At 40.0% G+C, this 23205-nt stretch overlaps 1 protein-coding gene across 1 annotated transcript in view; it reads left to right on the forward strand.

Annotated features, from left to right (window-relative positions):
• CLINT1 (clathrin interactor 1) overlaps positions 1 to 23205 on the forward strand; it is an 80981-nt gene that overhangs the window by 37613 nt on the left and 20163 nt on the right. Inside the window, exons 2-7 of the mRNA XM_084637714.1 lie at positions 5680 to 5784; positions 6500 to 6596; positions 8200 to 8308; positions 9200 to 9364; positions 13728 to 13905; positions 22888 to 23134. Of these exons, the coding sequence (XP_084493840.1) occupies positions 5680 to 5784; positions 6500 to 6596; positions 8200 to 8308; positions 9200 to 9364; positions 13728 to 13905; positions 22888 to 23134 (901 nt within the window). The remainder of the gene's footprint in view (positions 1 to 5679; positions 5785 to 6499; positions 6597 to 8199; positions 8309 to 9199; positions 9365 to 13727; positions 13906 to 22887; positions 23135 to 23205) is intronic.

Here is a 23205-nt window from a genome sequence, read left to right on the forward strand (position 1 = left end):
TGTATTCGCAAAAAGAAAAGGAGTACTTGTGGCACCTTAGAGACTAACCAATTTTTTTGAGCATAAGCTTTCGTGAGCTACAGCTCACTTCATCGGATGAATACTGTGGAAAGTGTAGAAGATCTTTTTATACACACAAAGCATGAAAAAATACCTCCCCCCACCCCACTCTCCTGCTGGTAATAGCTTATCTAAAGTGACCACTCTCCTTACAATGTGTATGATAATTTTAGTTCTCACTAGTTTTGGCTTAGCATTGAACAAAGCTAGTGCAGATCTCCTGTCCAGAATAGAGCCTGTGCACTTGCTGATGCCACCTACATCAATAGGAGTCCTAATGCTCATAGCTCTTTAAATGGAGTGCCCTGACTCTTACCTCGGGCTGCACTTGAGGTTTTTTAGTTGTGCAAAATACTAATTTAAACAACTTTTGTTATGCTGCTTGGTCCCTTAACCAGCATTAAGTGGGTTCTGTGTGTGGATACGTTTTACACTTTCCCATTACACTTCTTAGTGTGTGAATTTTTTTCTCAACCCCTTTTGATTGGCTCATATTTGCTTTCCTTACCTAATATCAGCTCTTCTAGCTACTTTGAAGTAATAGCCAGTGCTACAGTGGGGATTGAATTAAGGGAATACTTTACTAGTGTTGCTTACATGGGAGCGTAGTTTTATTCAGCACAGTGATTCTCCCCGTGGCAAGAACTGTATTTGCAAACTCCAGTAAATACTGATTAAAGTGTGCTGCAATAGTTAGTTTTTATCCACTTCAAATTTTGTATACTGATACTTGTAAAGCAGTACTATATTCCTTGATACTTCCGGGATATTTCAGTTTGGGTCTGGATCTGGGTGTTGGGGGAATCACTTGGACATTTCTGAATCCAGAAACTTCTTGTCATTAGAGGATTCTTGTGCACATTGAAGGGCTGAAATGTCATTTTCTAGTGAGCCAGGTATTTGTAATACTTCAAAAGAGCATTGCTTCCCAAATTCTATAGAGTTGGATGGTAAACCTCCCTTAGGAGTTCCAATTTGGGTACAAGTACAGCATAAGAATCTGTGGAGGGTGTCCTGTGATCCAGAATAATGAAAACCACATGATTGATGATCAAGGTTTCACCTCACAACATTGCAAGTATTATTTAAAACTGTTATCCCTAATGTTTTGGCTGAAAACACAAAATAGAACAGATTTTTCCTGGCACTAAAGTGATTTTTTAGCCTAAGGGTACTTTCCTTTTCAGTGTTTATTTTATGGGTGTTTTATGGTAAAACACTTTGAAGAGACGTTGATACTTTCTGGAGAGCATAATACACTTCACCCTCTTTAATACGCTGTTCTTCAGAGCTGAGGAGCATTATTGAGATCTGATGATTCATTATGGGGTTCAGTGTTGTGAAGAGCCCTAGTATAGTAGCCTAAAATATTACTGTTATCACAGCCACGGAATGTATTGAAATCAAGTACTTAGAAAACTCTGCACAACATAGTTATCGCTTACTTATGTACACAGTGTTTCTTGTGCCTACTTTGTTCCTGAGTTGTGTGTACCATCTGTATGGTGAAAAATTATCTTCATGCTTTCTGTATTTAGTCTTGTGAAGTACGCTCCTTCAGAAAATTGTAACACATGTAAATCTTTACTTGCAAATGAACTATTTCATTTGTATGCTTTAAGAAATCCATATATGTTTGTTTGTCTTCGGAAGAGCATTTCAGGTTTCTTCCCTCATTTTATTCCTGAAAGCTGATGTGATTTGAGTGTTCTATAATATGAGTGGGAACGGATAGCTAATTTGTAAATATTCTGCACACCAAATTTTGGATGGAGCTTATTGTTTTTTGGCTTTCTGTTATCTTTGTAGGAATGGTTACAGAACTGACTTTTTTCTCCCACACCTCCTTTCTCCCTTCTTCCCCACAAAAAAGACAAGCAGCAGGAAATATAATGAAGCATGTACAATATTTCTCTCCAACCCGTTTTCCCTATTTTCTGTTTTTAACTCATTTTAAGGCATGACACTTGGGTCTTGATGAGAGCCGCATTGCAAATATTCTAGATCTCAGGAAACCATAACTCAAAAAGAAATTTGGAATATTTATGAGGTTACTGTATAGTTCTTTCAAAGATCCTTTCCTTTTCAGAAGCACATAAAACACTTTAAGTAAACTGGGTATGTTTAATCACAATAAAGGCATCTCTTTTTTTTAGTTTATCTGATTGTAGAATTAGGTGTTAAATATAAATATTCATTTTTTCAAAAACGTGAAGAATATTTAATCTTTGTTAATTGATCCACACTGAGACAAGCCAAATATTTTTAAATAATGAGATGTACTGGCATTCCCACTGCCAAAGAATTTGAGAGCATCACTTAAGCTACCTTTTTAAAATTGTTGTAGATGTGTAGCTTTTTGTATTTATAAACTTAACCCATCTGTTGCTGAGATTTTAAAATAAAGAACACCCCACGGACCACGGCTTTTTTTACTGAACCCATTTATTTATTTATTTGTTGCTAGTGCCTCTTTCTGGCTAGAAATATAAGAACCAAACCTATACTGACATCACTGACTTTGAAAAAAGGTGCTGGAACAGTGAATGAAAAAGAAAATTAAAATGTATCAGTGGGAGTTGACACTGATCTATAAGATTAAAAAGACAATTATAAGAAAGCTAACCTGTACCATGTAAGCAGAAAGGAATTTGGCAAAGGTTTTGTAATCATTAATTTATCTTTTTCCATATGCCGTACTTTTAACCTAATGGCTAAATCCACTTCTTCCGTTTACTTAACATCTCTATCCATGTCAAAACTGGCTTGTTATAAGATTTCAATTGTGAGGGCTTTAAATTAATGAGTTGGTGTAAATCCAAAGGGAATCTTTGAGATTATAGTGTGCTTTAAGCGTTCAGTACTAGGATTCCTTCTGTTAGTCTTAACTATTGCATAACCATTTGTTTGCAAAGCAATCTGTCCATGAAGTCCAGCACGATTCCCTGGAAGCTGCCCAGTATAAACTAATCAGAGAGCCCCCCCTGGCGTCTGAAAGTGTCCTCGGATATTAAATTTATATCAATCACAGGAAGTCTTGGCAATCAAACCAGTCACTTTTTCCCTTCACATCTGGACATAAATTATTTTTTGCTGCAAAGGTCACAGGAATCATGGGTAGGGCATGGAATGAGGGCCATAGAAAACATGGGAAAGGAAGAATAAAACTCTATTTCCACCTTTTTAAAAATAGCTATTTTTAAAAGACCTGGAACAAAGCCAAACTATACAACGTTTTTAAGTTTACATTTGTTTCTGAATTAACTGTGGCTTAAAGATATTTTGTTTTGGAACGTTTTGTGCCATTAGATCTCATCTTGGTATTTGAGAGCTTTCTACAATTTGCTGAGAACAATAACTTTACTGTAGGATGGTTTTAGAAATGGAGCATGTCTTCCTATTTTAGTGGGGTTTAACTGGACTCTCCCCCCCCCCCCCCCATTGCTTACTTCTTCCCAGTACTGTGTTAGCCCTGTACTTTGAGAAACTATTTAGTTGATGCTGGTATTTTTCCTGCAAGTTTCTTTTTTATGTGATTTTTTTCCCCCCAATCTCAAACGTTACTTGAAATATAGGAAACTCTTTTTTATATTCCCCATCCATCCCCTCAAACAAGAGCTTGGGGAGGTTTTATAAAAACAAACAGAACCTTTCCCTTTTGACCCACAAGTTTTCCTTACATAGGACAAGAAAACTAGTGTGCTGAAAGCTGCAAAGCTTCTGAAGCCTGTAGTTAAACAAATAAATGAAAATGTTCCATATGCATGAGAATTGAAAATGGTACTAGCTTACATCTGGATGTCTACAGCAAACAAAACAGCAGAAACAAAAGTTTGTAGGGTTTTTTTTTAAATAGTTTTTAACGGTGACTTTATACAACCCTAATTGCTATTGTTCAAACCTATTGCTGAGTTTGGACATGCTTTCTTAAACAGATCATAGTCTATTGGCTTGCTGATTACTTACTCAGCCATGTAGGGTATGCTTTCTTCAGACACAGTCAAATAAAATTATTTTTCAGAATCTGATCGCAAGAATTCTAATGCTGAGAATCCCTGATTAAGTCTAGGAGTTCTACCTCTGGATTTATTACCCTCTGTGTCCTTTTCTGGCTCTTAAAAACTTTTTGTTTCTCCTTTCTCTTTTGCTTTACACTCCCAGTTCCATCATTCTTCTGCACGGAGGGTTAGATGGGTGTCACTTTAAAACCTATTCATGCTTCTCCCTAAACACCCAGACGGGTGACTGTAAAGCAGTGTTTTTGTTGCCATTCTGGATTCAGAAAACAAAGGAAGGTGAACCCAGTCTCCGCCCCGCCATAGCATTACTACTAGGCCACTGGACCAGTTCCGCATTTCATTCCAGTTGGTTTACAAGACGTTCTATGGACTCCAAGTTGAAAACAATCATGTTGCAGCAACTTCTTTCAGGTTCTGAAACCAGTTGTATAATGTATTTAACAGGTTTTTTTCTAAACTTTGTCGTATAAGGGGTATAAACATAGCCATTGCATATCTATTTTAAATACACTAGAGCGTGTGAGAACATTCTACAAGTAGGCAGAGTATATGTAATGGTGTGTGTTTTAGTTGTGCAGTGTTTCTCTGATGTACATGTGAATATGCACAATTATTCCATTTTCCCACTAACACATCATCTGAAAAAAATACATCTTTAAATATTGCCATACGAGAGCTCTTTTCATGTGAATACAGTTAAGGAATAAATCCATTGAGCCCCTCTTTTGTTCGGGTTAAGGCAGATCATCTTGCTTCCAGAGTATATTAGGACTTCTTTTTCGTAAGAAAGCATTAAAAATTAGACTTGTGATTAAACGTTGTGATTAAACATTTTCTACAGCAGCTATTCATTAAGAAGGCAGATTCTTTGACTCTCTTAAAGATAGTACTGCAACATCTTTTTTCCTCTTTCTATATTGCATTTTTGCAAGAACTCCCGTAGAGGGTCCTTGAACTCTTGATATTGTTTTCATTCCTATAATCGGCATACAGGGAGCCCTGTAGCTTCTCTCCCTTTCTCCTTCCCATTTTCCCTTAATTAAAACTGTTCAAGCTAAAAAACATACTTCCCTGTGAATTTCTCATCTCCCTTCTTTCCAGCTTCTCCTATCTGTGTAATTTTGCTAGCACCTGCTGGGATACTGACATTGTTTGGATTTCATTATAATGCACATGGTTTGAAAAAATACACATCCACTTCTGTTCATTGAATTATAGAAGTACTGGCAAATAATTGTGCAACATGTAAGCCTGCAAGCAAGCCAGATCTAGCTGGGGAAACTACCAATTTAGACTCTAGTGGTTGTTTCAGTTTTAAGTTGACCAAAAGCCATTTTTACTGGACTGATTCCAACTCTCGTGTAATCCCTAGTCTCTCATCTGTATTCTTGAAGACTAATGGAAAGTAAAAATCTTCTTAAAGATAACTTAAATGTGTTGTATAATGTCCTCAGGGTAGCTTCTTCACTAAAGATGTTTTCTTACCTCTACAGGGTGGGAATCTCATTAAGGTACCCACTAGTGTCATTATTAAGTTTTCATGTGTTTCTCAGTTTGATGCTAATCTTCATGTGTGTGTTAATTTTTTGTTCCTTTGCAGCACCAACGTGGTTATGAATTATTCAGACATCGAGTCTAAGGTTCGAGAAGCAACCAATGATGATCCATGGGGACCTTCAGGGCAGCTCATGGGAGAGATTGCCAAGTAAGTGATGATTTGACTCAGCGGTGATGAAAAAGATGCATCTTTATACAGAAATGTAAAATTTGCTGCCAAACCAGCAAGGATGCCAGGTTGATAGAGAGGAGCTGACAAATAATTGTAAATTAAATTTTAGGATTATATGCTGGAAAAAAAAAAATCAGAATCACCAAATCAGAGACATGTCACAGTGTACTTGCAGTGTATTTTTTTTTTTTTTTTAATTCTTGGTCTTACAATATGTATAATTTTGTGGGGTTTTCAGAATAAAAAAGATCCTATTTGGGGCCAGTTGCTCCAATACTTTTTAAGGGTTTAAACAGTAAGTTTAGCCAAATTTTTGCTCCTGAACATATGTATCAGTTTATCTTTCAGAGAAGGGCTTGGATAGTGTGTGATGAGCTAGTTATGAGGGGCACCACCACAGTCATGTTGTAGACATTAAACCATTGCTTTGAAGAGAATAGATTCCTCTTCTCTCCTCCCCCTCCCCCCCCCGCGTCCCTCAAATTGATAGATACTCAGCTTTGTTTGAATGGTGGTGTGTGAAATTCATCTGTATAAATAAGAAATTTTGGTAGCTCTTCACTTGGAGTGTGATGGAATTACAATAGTTTTAGACCAAGTCTGCCATCTACTGTCAACATTTAATTGTAGCAAACTACTAGGGAAAACTTATGAAAATAATTTCTTTGCTCCTTTTGTTTAATTCTCCTAGAGCTACATTTATGTATGAGCAGTTTCCAGAACTTATGAACATGCTTTGGACTCGAATGTTGAAAGATAATAAAAAGAACTGGAGGAGAGTTTATAAGGTGTGTGCATATAAGACATTTTTAGGGTGTGATTACTCTTACTCTGTGTACTGAAGAACAAACAAGGTATTAATTTCAGTTTCATATCTTGATGCACTGTTGTGCATGTACGTATTCAACTATGTTACGTTTGTATTACCAAGAAACTGTAGTTAGAATAAACTTTAGTTTTCTCCTGTCAGTTGTTACTATTAACTCTGTTATAAAAGTCAAATTTCTGTTTTGTTTTTTGTTCTGCAGTATAGAGCTTTCTGAAAACAAGTGTTTTGTGTAAAATGCTTTTTAATTAACATAGTAATCTTATTTTACTGTTGCAGGAGTGTCAAACAGAATAACATCTACATTTTGTACTTACATACAAATTATATTTCTTTTGTTTATCCCTGTTGGTAAACAATTCTTTTTCAAATTATTTTCAAATTCTTTTTAAGCATTCTAAAGGATATTGTTTCTAACTAGAAAAATTAAAATTGTTTCCAAATTAAACAGCTTAAAACTTAATTTACATTAAGTATTCTGCCTGAAAAGAATCCAAATTTTCCCACTAATTTTGAAGATTGTATTTCATTTGCCTTTTGTCTTATTAGTGGTAGAGAAAGCACTGAACACCAGTTGAAGTTTTCGTGGCTTTGAATAATTTGTGTAAAGTAGATCTTTTTCCTTAATATTGTAATGCTGTACTTCCAATGTAACAACATATGTACGATTATATTGTTTTTTTTTCGGGGATGGGGTGGGATTGGTATAGCACATATCATTTTTAAAATTTAAGGTTTAGATCCTACTGTGTCTTGTTTGAGGCTTAGATTATATATAACAAGACAAAAATAATTGTAAGGCACACTCTGTTTTCTTGGGGTGCCCAATGCTTTGTACTCGTAATTGTTTTCCCTGAAGTATAATGTAAATGAATATTTAATGCTATCATACGTACTACTTAATTTTCTAAATTAAGTTGGAATTATCTACCAGGTTTGAATATATTGCATTTTGAGTACGTATTGTAGCTGATACTCTGTTTCATGTGACTTTTTTTTAGATGGAACTTATTGAAGTTCAAGGAAGTTCACAATTTTAAAAAATACTTTTTCAACTTCTTAAAATTTTTCTCTTGACGTTTCCTTTAAACTTACTCCAGAATACTGTGTTTTATACATGAACACATTCCTGTAGAGAGCAACAGAAATAAGTCACCATAAAAATTGCTTTTAAATGAAAAACTTTGGGGAATTGAAGGGGCAGGGGGGATACAGGAAAACTGTTTTGTTTTACAGGTTTAGGTTTGCTTTTTAAATTTCCATCACCATCTTTTTCTGATAAGTTATTTTGCTTCAAGAATTAGTGATGATCTAATAACAATCTACTTTGTTTTTACTGAACAAATGCAATCTAAATTTGCTTGCGATGCTTATAAATGAAAAAGGGGAAGGAAAAAAGAGAACCTGATAAGGCAAATCAGTGTAATAGTTACTTATTTAAAAGGGGAACAAACCTTGACATTGACTTTTTTGGATTTTAGGATTTAGTTTTTTATTGCACTTAAAACAAATTCTGATAGAGCTTTTGGTCATGCAGTCATTTAATGTGCTTTGTATTTTTATAGTCTTTGCTGCTCCTAGCTTACCTCATAAGGAATGGATCAGAGCGTGTTGTTACGAGTGCCAGAGAACACATTTATGATTTGCGCTCCCTGGAAAATTACCACTTTGTAGGTGAGCAATAGAAAAATCTTATAAGCAAATTAAAACAGGAGTTGGAGTTGTCAGTCACCTGAACCAGCTTAGAAGCTTCCCTGCTCTAATTAGAATGTGACTGTTGCCGGTTGTGTGAAGAGTGCAGAATCCAAGACGTGGGACCCTAGAGTATTAATTAGTGAAGACAAGAACTTGCAGAAAAGACTGGCTAATAACAACAGAACCAACACAACATGAGTGTTCGGGTTTATATTAAAATATGCACTAGAGACTGGTCCCCTGTGGTGTCCGTAAAGGAATAGCTTTAATCATATGGGAAGAAAAGGTTAGAGCTCCAAAACACACACATCTGTTTGAAGCTGGGGGTTTTTTTCCTCCCACCAAATAATATTTACAGTGCAAAGGCAGCAAGGCCAATGTGTGTTTTGAATGTGAAAGAGGCTGGCGAGAAAAGCAAATTTTAGTTTTTAGCTGAAAGCACTTTAAAAATTCAGTTTTGCAGTGTGACAGAATTCTAGCAATTAGTGTTTCTAAAACTGCACTAAAAAAGCTAAAAACTGGTGCTGATTCTTAAAATGGGTTAAAATCGGAATAAAATGAGTGAAGAAAATAGTTTAAATCTGAGTTTGGTTGTTTTACTCCAAAACTTACTGTTGTTGGTCTGTTAAAGATTAATGCTAGACCTTTCTAAATAAAAATTGTGCTTAATGAAAATACATGATTTAGCTGAGGATGAAATTTCAATTGAAATAAAATGTTACGTTTGACCTCATATTTTAGACAGGTTCAGTGCATTTTAGGATTTTTCTCATAACTGTTCATTTTGTAACTTTTTAAATTTGTTAGCTTGTCTAATGCTCAGTTCTAACTGCTATTTCTGAATGTTTTCCCCTTTGCCAATATATACAGATGAGAATGGCAAAGACCAAGGTATAAACATACGCCAAAAGGTAAAAGAAATGGTAGAGTTTGCCCAGGATGATGATCGACTTCGTGAAGAGAGGAAAAAGGCAAAGAAGAACAAAGACAAATACATTGGGGTTTCTTCTGACAGTGTCGGAGGGTTCAGATATGGTGAGTTCAGTGCTGTGTTGGTCAACTAGTTGAGGAGAGCAATTTGCACCCAGTGACTTTGCTCCGTGCAGCACATCCATGAAACCAAGCTAATTAATACTAAAAGAGTAGCTACTTACTGAGCAAATCCTTCCTGGATAAATTGTCCCTTTCTAAAGGACTCTTTAAAATATACCTGGCAATTTTAATACTCTTATCAAGCTAATAACTTTTCACATCCTTCTGGTACCTCTGAATAGAAATTAAATATTTTCAAATGTCCCTGGGCGGGAGGGGGAGAGAGTCACTTAAATGAACTAAAATGGAGATTTTTTTTTTTTAATATGGCTGATGGTGATGCACTGACACTTCCAAAACTTAACTGATCTACCTAAAAATTGGCATGTAGGGTCTTTTGCCACAATAGAATTCGAATGGAAAGTTTGAAGCAAATCAAACAAGGCATTTTAAAAATACAGGGCTTCCAGAAGAATTCTGTGGGTTTTTTTGTTCTGTTTTTTTTAAATTGCTAATACCTTGTCACCGCTTCATAGCTGAAAAATGGCTTGATGTAGACTTTCTACCCTTGTCTTAGCGAACTGACCTCGCTGCGTGCCTCTGATTTTGTTTTGGTGGTGGGTGTATGGTGTTAAAGTAAAACAATGTGTACCTTAAGATATGCAAGCAGATCTTAAACTCCCCGGGTAGCATTATATGGACCCTTGGCATATAAGCCATCATATGTATGTATTTTGATATTCACATCAGGTCTGTGTGGTGGTGGTAATGTGCGTGTGGTGCTGCTTGCTGATCTACAATCTCTAATGGAATTCAGGGGTCTGCATCTGGTCTATGTGATTTTTTTTTTTTTTTTTATTGTATGCGTTGAATCTGCAGTTCCCATGCGCGCCTCAAGGAGCGTGCTTCCCAGTGCCAGCACGAGCACCACACCCACTTTGCCTTGATACGCTAGGAAACTTGCAGCTGAATATGTACTGTGCTGCTTTATTGCACCCACCAGGCCCACTCTGCCTTGCAAAACTGAAGGCAGGTCACCCATTCAGTGTTTCAGTGGGTGCTTGGGAAACTTAAAGGAACCTTATTTGAGCAACAGCTGGTATTGAAGCTTAGGGAACTGAATTTAAGGGAGGAAAACTAAGCAGTAGCTTTGTCTTAAAAATCAGTTTAAAGGGATATTCTAGGGTTAAAATGCAAAAATGTATAAGTCTGTAAATGCCATTAAGGTCACTTGACCATTCATAACTCTGCATCTCTCCTTGACAATAGGTGCTCCAGAGCCTAATGTGTCCAGGGGAAGTTGCCCTTCATCTGCAGGAGTGATTGCCTAAAATCTAGCTTCATAGAACTGATAGGTTTTTTCCTATGACTTAAGCATTGATATCTCACATCAGGCCTTTTTTTGCCGTGCTTTGAAGCTTCCCCACCTCTCTCTGCTTTGCTTAAATGATCACTCATGAGCAATGCAAGGCACATCTTTGTGCACCACTCCATCCTTGGCCTCCTGCATGCTCCCAGCCCTGCCACAGTGAGGAACAAAGCTCTGAGCGGTGCATCTAAATTTGCATCTCTTCAGTGTAGCCCAACATGTTGCATCTAAACCATCAGTCTGTCCATATTCTCCCTGGTACTATTAGAGATCGGGATATTTTCCACTAAGAGGAAAGTCCAACCCTCATGCTCACAACTTCTGAGTGCTCCTGTGCAGTGAAACCAGTGTGACTTCTCTGTGCGAGAATGGACTGTATGTGAGGGAGGTGTGCCAGGAGTATGCATCCTCTATGTGATCTGGAGATTTACTCTGAACAAGCCACTGTGTGGCACTATGGACCCTTACACGTACCCTTCCTCCTCTCTGTGGTGGAAGTGCCAGTGGGCTGAACCGTCTCCATGGTATAGGGAAGGATTCCCTTCCTTCCCCCTCTCCCCCCCCCCCCCACTAAATAAGATAGACAGGCAGTTCCACTATGCTGTAGGATAAGTGCCTCCTTGCAATATATTTCTTTGGGTTTTTGCTACCTGCTGGGGGCTCTGGTAATCCTCTTGTCTTGTAGAACACTCATGGGCCACTGCCTCTGTACCTTCTTCATTGTTGTCTCCTATCTTTCTGTCTGGGTTGGCTCTTGTTTTACTCTGTCCAAAGATAACTTACCCACCCCATGTTGATCAGTGGAAAACTTCATTCCTTTTCCGTATTCTCTTCGGCTCTTTTCACCACACTTCCGAATCTGAACCTGTCATCTCATTCAAATGTTATTTGTTTTTATACTAAAGGATCTATAATTAGCATCGCTTCATTTATCACTATATTGAAGTGTTTGCAAGCCATTTGCATCATCTTAAAATGCCAGCACAAAAAAACCCCCTTCAGGCTGAAATTTTACATACAAGGTCAGTTCTTTCAGCTGGAAAGGAATAGTCTCTTATACAGAAAATGGATTTTTTGCAGAGGGATCCAGTAGGATTTATGGGGGGAAATAGTTTTAAGATTCTTTTTGCTTTTTCTGAAGTATCCAAAAACATATCCATTTGGGTTATTTTGTGAGTTTTAAAAAATGTGAACAGGCTATTTTTAGCCCACGATTTTTAACAATGCTGTGTCAGGCTAATGTGTAACAAAGTTCTGGAACATGTGAATAAACTTTACATAGGGAAACTTGTTTTTTTTTTCACAACCCCACCCAACCAATATTTCTTTTTGTTGTCTCAATCTACATTTCAGTACATCAGGCCAGGTTTTTAAGCTGTTTGTCAGCGTTCTAAATGTTTATAACACACAAGGAAACACAATAGAAGTTAAAATACAGAAACAACAACAACAACAAAAAAACACATTCAGTGCACATTGATGTGCTGTCTAGCACTTTCTCTGCTTCTTGTGATGGAGAGCACTATTGATTATCTGGTTTGGTAGACACTTTTAATATAGTCTTGGTACATATAAAATGGAGAAAAGGATATAGGCAGCTGGATACTAACATTGAGCCATTTGATCAGAAAGCATATCTGTACGTGTCCAGATTCTGTGTTATACCAAAAAAAACTAACAAAGTGAGTCACTTTGATCTTCACATTTTCTTTTCCGGAGATTGAGATTTTTATTTTTGCATGTGTAATTCAGGTTGGAGAGAGGCATAATTTGGATTCAGTTGAACCTTTTTCATATTCCTATCACTTATTCATTGTGTGTGGATTTAAAACTTTAATTGAGCATGATCCTTGTATTTTTTTTTTTGAGTATCTTACAAGTTTCTTATGAGTTCCCAAATAATTTACTGTTTTTGCTGTGTGCTTGCTAGTTCCCTTTCACTCAGGTAAGGCACTAAAAGCAGGCTGGTCAATGTTTCCTTTCTAATTTTTATGCCCTATAACCAACATGTTCAAATGTTTGGTGCTTAAATGTAAGTACTTGAATACAAATTTAGGTACCCCATAAGTGGCTTAATATTTCCAGAATCCAAATACCTGCCCTATGAAAACCAAGCCACTGATTGGGTGGCTAAAATTTTCAACCGTAGTGCAGTCATCGTCATTGTTTCAGATTCCAACAATTCAAGGGGAAGTTTTAGTGAAAATATCTACTTTAATAAATCTCCATTTAGATGTGTACATGGACTATTTGCACGTAATTCAAGCACAGCTATAATCTTTTTTCTAAACTAACCAGCAGCTAGTTGGAGTTCTTGCTTCTCAACATTCAGAAGCAGATTTATTTTGCTGCTAATTCTTGATGGCTCTGTAGTGTTGAGAAGTGAAAGCACTGACTGGCTGCTGAGAAAGTAAGTTGCTATACTTTCCTTAATGGTTTTTAAATCTTGTTGTTTTTGAGGGTTTTTTAACAGGAATAGATGCTAGAAATATTACCATATGTTTTCACACTAGTCTGTTTTGGTGTTTGGTACTCTGCCTCTGTATTCATGAGCTTTTAAAATGTATAAAATCTTTGAAAGATTTACCACTTAGCATAGCAGCTTGGCCTGGAATGCAGTATTGCACGTTAAGTGACCATTATAAAAATGGCATGTTCCAATTCTGATAAGTTGCTTATACAGCCTGAGTTGATTCTCTTATGCTGCTCCTCCAGCAAGGTTTAACACTATCCTGATGTGCTATGCTGTGCAGTGCATTAAGGTTGTGTAGTTATCATAAACAAAAGCTTTTGAATCTGTATTCCTGCCACTTAATCATTGGCCTTACATGGCGTGCCTTGCTGTAGCAGTGTTGATTCAGCACTGTGGGAGCTTTCAGTTTGCTTTGAAAACTCATAAGATTACAGTTTTTGTGGGGTAAGGGGGGACGACTCCAAAAAGACTACAGGCTTTTTTGTGTGTTTACCATCAGTATTATGTCTTCACAAATTATATAGGTGAAAGGTATGATTCTGAGCCCAAGTCAAAATGGGATGAAGAGTGGGATAAAAACAAGGGTGCTTTTCCATTCAGCGATAAACTAGGTGAACTGAGTGACAAAATTGGAAGCACAATTGATGATACCATCAGCAAGTTCCGGAGGAAAGATAGAGAGGACTCTCCTGAAAGATGCAGGTACTTTTACTGTGTTAAAATAGCTGTATCTATTCTGAATAGTCACTGTTATTGTAAGGCTTATTAGGTGTCTGCAGTTTTTTGCCACGCTTTCCCCTCCTAATAAAAATACAATTTGGGGCCAGTTTGTTGTATGACCCTCTCCCACCCCCTTTACCCTGCTCTGTTGGTCCGGGGGGGGGGGGGGGCGCTATGTAGCTGTCCTCCCTAACCCCAGAGAATAAGAAGGCTCTTTGGGTGGTGTAGAGTCAGCATAACTTCCCTGGCCCTGCAACTGCTTGTTCAGGGGGAGTCTGGCCAAAGTGCACTGAGCTCTAGTAATTCTCAGCTATTGGCCTCCTGGGCCCACTGCAGCAGCCTTGAAGCTGCTCTATTTTATGGCAGAGTCCAGGCAAACTCCTAAATGACCCAAGAATAGGAGGAGACACAGAAATTGCTCATAGCCACTTTAGCCCCACCCTCCATCTCCTATTTTCATTGTTTTTCACTGGGTTTCTGTATTGAGCAGATCTCAGGAAGAACAGATTTGGCCCACTTACTCTTGTACTTGAAACAAATAGTTTCATTTTCAGCTAACCTTTTTGTAAAATATGACAGATGTTTGTTCACCTAGCCACTAAATCCTCTGCAGTAAGAAAATAAAACTGAGGTGTGTTTGCCTACAGCACGAACTCTAAATGCAGCACAGTTTAACAGGTGTGTTAAATTTTATTATTGAGAGATCAAAATCATTCTTAACAATCTGAAATTGCTACAGAGAAAATGCTCATTTAAATAATTTCCTGTTGGGTAAACATTCTAAAATTGTAGGAATTCTAATACATCGTGCATTTATGTGTATTGGTAGTTTTTCAAAACACTATGTATAAGTATTTTTTTTAATACCAAGTGGTCCATCAGGGAAGTGAAAGTAATACTAATGGCTGCACTTTTCAGAACAGGGCAATATGGCCTTCCCCCTAGGACATTAATAAACCAAAACCTAGTACTCTATGCACACATCAGCGTTCCCTCTTAGAATTTATCATCAATAGACTACAAAGAGAAAGGATCAGAAGAAACCTAAACAACTTCAGATTTAACAATAATGGTACATTGATTTGAGCTTTATGTCCTTATCCTTCAGAAGCAATTTTGCACACAAGAATATCCTTAAAGATCCTTAGCTATATTTCAAATAGAAAATGAACAAATATTTACCTTGATATTCCCCTCGTGTTGTCTTGTGCCACTGTGTTCTTCCTCCCACTACTGCTCATCACCTGGGTGTATCTCCATCTCCGAGTGTGCCAAGCAAGCCTCTCTCCACCTTCTAATCCCACCCCAAAACAGTCATCTTTCAGCTAGCTTTCAACTGCTAATCTCTGCTCTACTCCAGTGTTTTTAATCTTCTGCACTAACCAGTTCTCTAACTTAATCATTTGCTCTTTCACACCTCATAGTTATTACATCTTGTATACTTTGTTGTTATCCTTTCTCTTTCCTTTCATCTTTTACCAGAAATGTCAGCCCAGGGACAATGTCTTTGATTCTGTAAAGTGCCATAAAAGCATTTGGTATTATTAAATCAGCTTTTAAACAAGGAGTAAAAATGGGAAATTATGCAGCATACACAAGCAAAAATGCTCTTCCAAGTGGTAGTTAAGGTGAGGTGGTGCCATCTAAGTCCCAAAATGCAAAATAATCCAGACTTATGCCAATATGCCGTGTCTCTAGTACTGCACAAAAAGCAATCCAAAAGCATCTTTTTGCCTGAACAGCATACATGTGGAGCCTAATCTGGAAGCCATTACTTGTGCAGTGGGAATTGAAACAAATGAAAGTTTTGTCCGCAGGAGGAGCAAAGTCTTCAGGGTGGGTCCATATTGTCATAGGAATCTCATGATGTAATGTGTAATTAAAACCCAATAAAAATCATATTGATAGCTATTTATGCTCTTAGAACTGTGGTACCTATTTTTATCGTTTCCTGTTCCATAACCCACTAATTGAATACTGCAGGTGCAAGTTCTACATAAATATTTAATGTCTAAGCATCAGTGATTGGAAGAAATTGGATTTTAGTAATTGTGTGTGGCTTAAAAATTAAAAATCCAACACTGCACAGAATGGTACTTTGAAGAATGTGTGCAATAGATATGGAGTTTGTATCCTTCAGTCCTTCTGGGTTCATGGAAATAACCTAAATCAGTGGTTCTCAACCCGGCGTACACATACTCATGGGTATGCAGAGCTCTTCCAGGGGTGCATTAACTCATCTAGATTTTGCATAGTTTTACAACAGGCTGCATAAAAAGCACTAGCAAAGTCAGAACAAACTAAAATTTCATACAATGATTTGTTTATACTGCTGTATACACTATACACTGATATGTAAGTACAATAGTTCTATTCCAATAATTTTATAATTGCATGGTAAAAATGAAAAAGCAAGTAATTTTTCAGTAATAGTGTGGCTGTGACACTTTTTTGTATTTTTGTGTATGATTTTTGTAAGCAAGTAGTTTTAAGTGAGGTGAAACTTAGGGATACGTAACACCAGTCAGACTCCTGAAAGGGGTACAGTAGTCTGGAAATGCTGAGATCCTCTGTCCTAAATCATACAAATGTATGTCGAAGTTGTCAAGTCCAGTCCCCTACACTGTGGCAGGATCAAGTAAACTTGACTGATTGTCCAACCTGTTTTTTAAAACCTCCAACTATGGGAATTCTACAACCTACCCTGGAAGCATATTCCAGAGCTTTATAACCTTTATAGTTAAAAGTTTTTCATAATAGCTAATTGGTCCCGTCGATATTCGCTTCTTGAGGACAAGCGGTGCCGAGAGTCCCAGTCGGATGGAACCCAGACAATCTAGTCGGCGCTGAGGGAGATCCACATGGACTCTGCCCCAAGTGGTCGCTCGGCGGTGAACAGCATCGGGAATGTTCCCTCGACTGGTACCGGTACCGGGCTGGAGGCGACTGCAGAGATCCCAGTGGCGGCTTGCCTCTGGAGCATGGGGCCGACATCTGTGGCGCTCTGGACAATGTCCAGGGACATTACGTTTTCCATGTCCACTGAAGACAGGACCCCCAGCAATGGGGTTTCATCTGAAGCAAGAGAGATTTAGGTTAAGTGGCCCACCGGCTCTTCCGAAGGTGGGGAACTCCCCAGGTGGACCTATTCGCGATTTGGCAGAACTAGCGATGCCCCGGTTCTGCTCCGGAGGGACCCGAGGAGGGGCGCTGTCTCTGCCTTTCTCCTGTCCTGGTCAGGCCGACTTCTCTATGCCTTTCCCTCTAATAAGCAGGGTCCTGGAGAAGATGAAGATGGACAAGGCCTGGGTCGTCCTGATTGCCCCGGCGTGGCCCAGGCAGCGTTGGTACAGGACCCTCGGGGCCTGGCAGTAGCTCCGCAGTGGCCGTTGCCGCTCTGCCTGGACCTGCTCTCTCAGGACCAGGGCTGCCACCTCCATCCCAACCTAGCAGCTCTTTACCTCACGGTGTAGCTGCTCAGTGGCTAGGTGGAGAGGAAAGGACGTGCTCAGAACAGGTTCAGTGCGTCCTCCTCAAAAGTAGACTGCCCTCCACTCGCTGCGCTTATTTGGTGAAGTGGTCCCTTTTCTCTAGGTGGGTGGCAGACCACGGTGTCTCCCTGGTGGCTGCCCCGATCCAGCTCATCCTTGATTACCTCCTCCACCTGAGGGCCCAGGGCCTGGCGCCCTCGTCAGTCAAGGTGCACCTGGCAGCCATATTGGCCTTCCATCCGCCGGTGCAAGGGGGCACGGTATTTTCCCATGCTATGATTGGCTAGTTCCTTAAGGGTTTGGACGGTCTTTTTCCATATTCTAGAGTCCCGGTCCCACAGTGGGATCTAAACCTGGTGTTGGCTCCTCTCACAGGGCCCCCATTTGAACCACTGGCCACATACTCCTGGTCTCACCTCTCGTGGAAGGTGGTCTTCCTGGTTGCAATCACGTCGGCCAGGCGAGTCTCGGAGCTCAGGGCCCTCAGCTCCGAGCCACCGTACGCTGCGTTTCATAAGGACACGGTCCAGCTCTGCCCACACCCCGCGTTCCTCCCGAAGGCGGACTCTGCCTACCACATGGGTCAGGACGTTTTTCTACTGGTCCTCTGCCCCAAGCCTCATGCATCCAGTGAAGAGCGCCGTCTCCACACGCTTGATGTGCGGTGGGCTCTGGCTTTCTACCTCGAGCGGACCAAGCGGTTCAGAAAGTCCTTGCAACTGTTCATCGACTCAGCTGACCGTGCGAGGGGCCAGCCGATTTCCACTCTGCGGCTTTCCAATTGGATCACTTCGCGCATCCACTCCTGTTAGGAGTTGGTGGATGTCCCCCCGCCACCCATTGTGAGGGCACACTCGACTTGGGCGCAGGCCTCATTGACTGCCTTCATGGCCCACGTCCGCATCCAGGACATTTGTAGGGCCGCCACGTGGTCTTCAGTTCACACGTTCACCTTGCACTATGCGATCGTTCCCCAAACCAGGGATGACACCAGGTTCGGCAGGGCTGTCCTCCATCCTGGGAACTTGTGAACTCCTACCCACCTCCAACAGATATAGATTGGAATCACCTATTGTGGAATACACATGAGCAATCACTCGAAGACAAAAAGACAGTTACCTTTTCTGTAACTGGTGTTCTTCAAGATGTGTTGCTCATGTCTATTCCACACCCTGCCCTCCTTCCTCTCTGTTGGAGTTGTCTGGCGAGAAGGAACTGAGGGTGGGGGGGGGGGCGCACAGCTCCCCTTATATCGTGCCAGGCAGGCACCACTCCAGGGGCCGGGGGGGGGGGCACTCCCCCCCTACAGGTACTGCTAGGGGAAAAGCTTCTAGCACCAGTGCACGTGGCGAGCACACATACCTATTGTGGAATAGACATGAGCAACACATCTCGAAGAACACCAGTTACTGAAAAGGTAGCTGCCTTTTATCTCCCATGTCTTTACATATGCCACTCCTCATAATACATCCCAGAATAGCACCCTTTGTTGCAGCTGCATCACGTTGTTGATTCATTCAGTTTGTGAGCCACTGTAAGCCCCAGATCCTTTTCAGCAGTACTACCACCTAAATGAATTCACTTAAAAACAAACATCCTCCCCAGTTTATTCGCAGTCTGTGAGGGTGCAGTACTGTAGAATTAATGTGCTGTTCTACTCTGAAAAGTGACTACGTAAAGGGTACTGCCTCAATCCACAGATCTTCTCTGTGTTCAGTCTCAACTGTTGACGTTGCTGATTAAAATTTTTTTTTTAACTCCTGTTTGCACTGCAGTCAGTACTGCTCTGGAAGGATGAGAACAGACTCCGTCTGCCTTTCATCTCGTCATTAGAATGCTTAAAATTCCAATTACAATCTTTATTTTTATTGATGCATGAACTAGAAGAACCCAGCTTGACTTTCAGATTCCTGGTCCAGTTAGAAAAAAGGTTCTTTTTTACTTATATGCTGAACACTTGATCTAAGTCATTGAGAGAGAAATATGTAACCCCATCATGCCATTTTTCAGAGCAGAGCTACACTTAAGGTATGTGCAGCTGTTTGTCTGCAGAGAAACTGGGCCTACAATTTGAGATATGGCTATTTTTGAACCTTAGAAGGAAAACATTCCTGTCTCACAGAATTGTTCCTTTCCCAACTTACCAGTATTGATGGCTCGTTGGAACTGAAATGGTAGAAGAGAAGGCAATTCAGAAAGCAGTCACTAAAAAAGCCCCTGGTTTTCTGTTCGTTGGGATTTCCCCTAATCTTACACTAATGATCCAAGCCTGACCCCAGTGTCCTCATTGCTTTGCACTCCATTAATGCTGATCCCATCCTTATGTACAGAAGCAGTATTTTCCACCAGGTACCTTCATGCATCTGTAAAACAATTTCTTAATACCAAACAGGAATTCTTGAACTCTGTCCAAATTTTTCTCTCGAACATTTTAAGAAGCTAGTGTAGGCAGCAGATGGCAAAGGAAAACAAAATGTGGTGTTGGTCTCCCATAAAACCGTAAGTGTCATCTTCGCTAAAGGTGACCTTGGTTTAAAGAGTGGTAATCCTTCTTTGTGGGCTGACTAGGTTTAGGCATTCTGCCTCAAACCATCTCCCCCAGAATCTAAGGGACAGTAAACCATTTTCAGTCCCAGGGGAGGGGGAGGGGAGAAACTCTAAAGAAAGAGACCACAGGCTAGAGTTCAGCTCCTGGCTGTTATGTGAACATGTACTGCTCATAGGACATTGAATTTAAGACTCAATACAATACTAGATGAAACTTCTTAACATTCACTATGCAGTTCTCACATGAAGCGGTGCGATTTTATAGGGATTTATTCTGTACATGGTAAACACACTTAAAGCGAACATTAATCTATAATGTTTCATTGCTGTTAATGTGACCATCAAAGAAAAATCAAAACAAATCTCCTGAGCCATTCAGTTTGAAGCAGTACAGTTTATTATAGAAAATTGGGCACTGTAATATTTTATGTCCTACATTTCAGAATATATATTTAACCTCTCTGGAAAACTTTCAAATATAACACATGTATCCACCTAAACGTCGCTTCTCTAATGCTGTAGATTTGGAGATCAGTTCACCACTCAAACCCTTTTTATTTTTTGTAGAGCTAGAATTTCTGGTAGTGCAGCAGTTAAGATGGTGTAGATCACTAAAGGGTCATCTCTGTCTTACTCCTGAGCGAGTAAGATGAAACTTGTGCTATAGTGTAATATGGGCGTACATCTGAAGCGTACATTTCATCCATGGATGTGGCAGCACCTGCAGTTGTTAACATCTCCTCTCCCTCAAATTCCCCACAACACATGCACACATTAGGTACCGGGGACTGCACTGATGTGATTAACAATTAACAGTAGTAATTGTATTTCAGTAGTACCTAAAGGTCCCAATCAGGGTTGGAGACCTATTGCGCTAAGCGCTGCATGAACACACAATGGAAAGACCCTGCCCCCAAAAGAGCTTACAGTCTAAGCCAGGGGTGTGGTGGCTAAATGATGCATTGCATTAGTGAGCTTGCCAGTCATCTTTGGAGACTTGGATTAAAATCCTGATATCACAACTGAAAATGAATGTAGAGGTCTCATTCTATTCCCTCATTTGTGCATGGTGCTAATAGTACTGTAGGCTCAGAGGGCCAAGAGCTGGAACAGTTGCTACAAGTCAGGGGTTAGGTGCGCTGGCAGAGCTGTGTGAGAGTCTTGCACCATACTTGCTTGTATGTCTGGCTAAAGCTAATGCTGTTAGTCTTTGGAATACAAAGTGGAATGCTGGACGTTTATTTTGAGTGATCATGAATTAAAGCACTTCCAGTGGCAACTAGACTGTATGTCTCCTGTTTCCTCTATGTATATGAAGTATGACAATCCACCCCCCTATTCTCAGCAGAGAACAAAGGCTACCCTCTAGATCAGTGGTTCCCAAACTTGTTCCGCCGCTTGTGCAGGTAAAGCCCCGGCTGGGCCGGTTTGTTTACCTGCTGCGTCCGCAGGTTCGGCCAATCGTGGCTCCCACTGGCCGCAGTTTGCCACTCCTGGCCACTGGGAGCTGCTGGAAGCGGCACTGCTCCTGGCCACTGGGAACCGCTGGAAGCGGTGGCCAGTACATCTGTCGGCCCGCGCCACTTCCAGCAGCTACCATTGGCCTGGAGCAGCAAACCGCAGCCAGTGGGAGCCGCGATCAGCCAAACCTGCAGACGCGGTAAGTAAACGGCCCGGCCCGGCAGGGGATTTCCCTGCACAAGCGGCGGAACAAGTTTGGGAAGCACTGCTCTAGAGTATATTGTGGTTGTCATATCTCCACTGACAAAAGGACAATCTTTGTTCAATTACATATGTTAGTACTCTTCTGCATTATTAAAATATAAAAACCTTTCACTTTTAACTGTGTACCCAGAAGGAAATTGCTATTTCAAAATAGTTTTCAATATATTTAAGCTTTCTCTCTAGCATTTTTCATTGTTGTGTACAATTCTGTTGCCCTAATGATAACATGCAGTATGCCTGTTGCAAAAATGAATGAGCTTGTACACCACCTTTGGTCACAAGCAAAGTAAGAATGGAGAATTTAATAATCAGATTAAACATACATTACTGTGGTGCATAAAAAGATTTCAACTAAAACAGACACATGCTTTGAGGCGTAAGAATAAATGTGTTTTCTGAGCTGGGAAATTTAGAACAGTTCTGTATAATACTGTGACCCAGTCTTATTAAAGCTGGGTAACCTTTTTTTCACAAATACCTCAAAGACATAAAAGCCCATATATCTCAAATGGGAAATGGGCTGGAAGTGGAGTTGGTATGCTTGGCATCTTAAGGCCAGCATCCTTGCTTGGTGCGCTGCTTCATTTGGACCAGTGAATACCTCTTGGGGCAAGTGTTGAACAGGCATACCAACTTCACTCTTTTTCTAGGTTTCAGAGTAGCAGCCGTGTTAGTCTGTATTCGCAAAAAGAAAAGGAGTACTTGTGGCACCTTAGAGAGTGATGAAGTGAGCTGTAGCTCACGAAAGCTTATGCTCCTATAAATTGGTTAGTCTCTAAGGTGCCACAAGTACTCCTTTTCTTTTTACTCTTTTTCTAAATATCCCTGATTATAACAGGCTAGACAGCTGTATCTACCAAATACCTTTATACCCCACACGTACACAGAAAAGTCTCTGGAAAAATTGGGATAATGTTACCCCCACTTTTGTAAAGTGCCACATAAGTGCAAAGTATTAATTTCTCAAATATTAAAGCGCTGTACTCCTTTCCCTAAGTCGCTGTCTATAGTCTCTTGTTAATACCAGTCAACACTGTGAAGGGGGGGATAGGCAAAATTCTTAGGCCTGAATCCAGTGTCCATTGAAGTAGATGAAAAGACTCCATTGATGTCAGTGGGCTTTGGATCTTGGTGAGGAGGAACTCAATCATATTTGTACTTACTAGCATCATTTTTGTTTCATTCTTCATTGCTCTCCTAGTGACAGTGATGAGGAAAAGAAAGCAAGAAGAGGTAAATCCCCCAAAGGTGAATTCAAAGATGAAGAAGAGACTGTGACGACCAAACACATTCATATAACGCAGGCCACAGAGACCACCACCACCACCAGACACAAACGCACAGCAAACCCTTCCAAAACCATTGATCTGGGAGCAGCAGCACATTACACGGGAGACAAAACCAGTCCGGATCAGAATGCAGCTCAGACCCCACAATCTACAGTAAAGGTAAGATGTAAACTTCCATTCTTCCAAAGCTCATCCAAACTGACCACTCACCAAGTTTAAATCCAAGTTAA

Source organism: Lepidochelys olivacea, assembly GCF_965140295.1.
Source record: "Lepidochelys olivacea isolate rLepOli2 genome assembly, chromosome: 8".
Taxonomy (NCBI): Eukaryota; Metazoa; Chordata; order Testudines; family Cheloniidae; genus Lepidochelys; species Lepidochelys olivacea.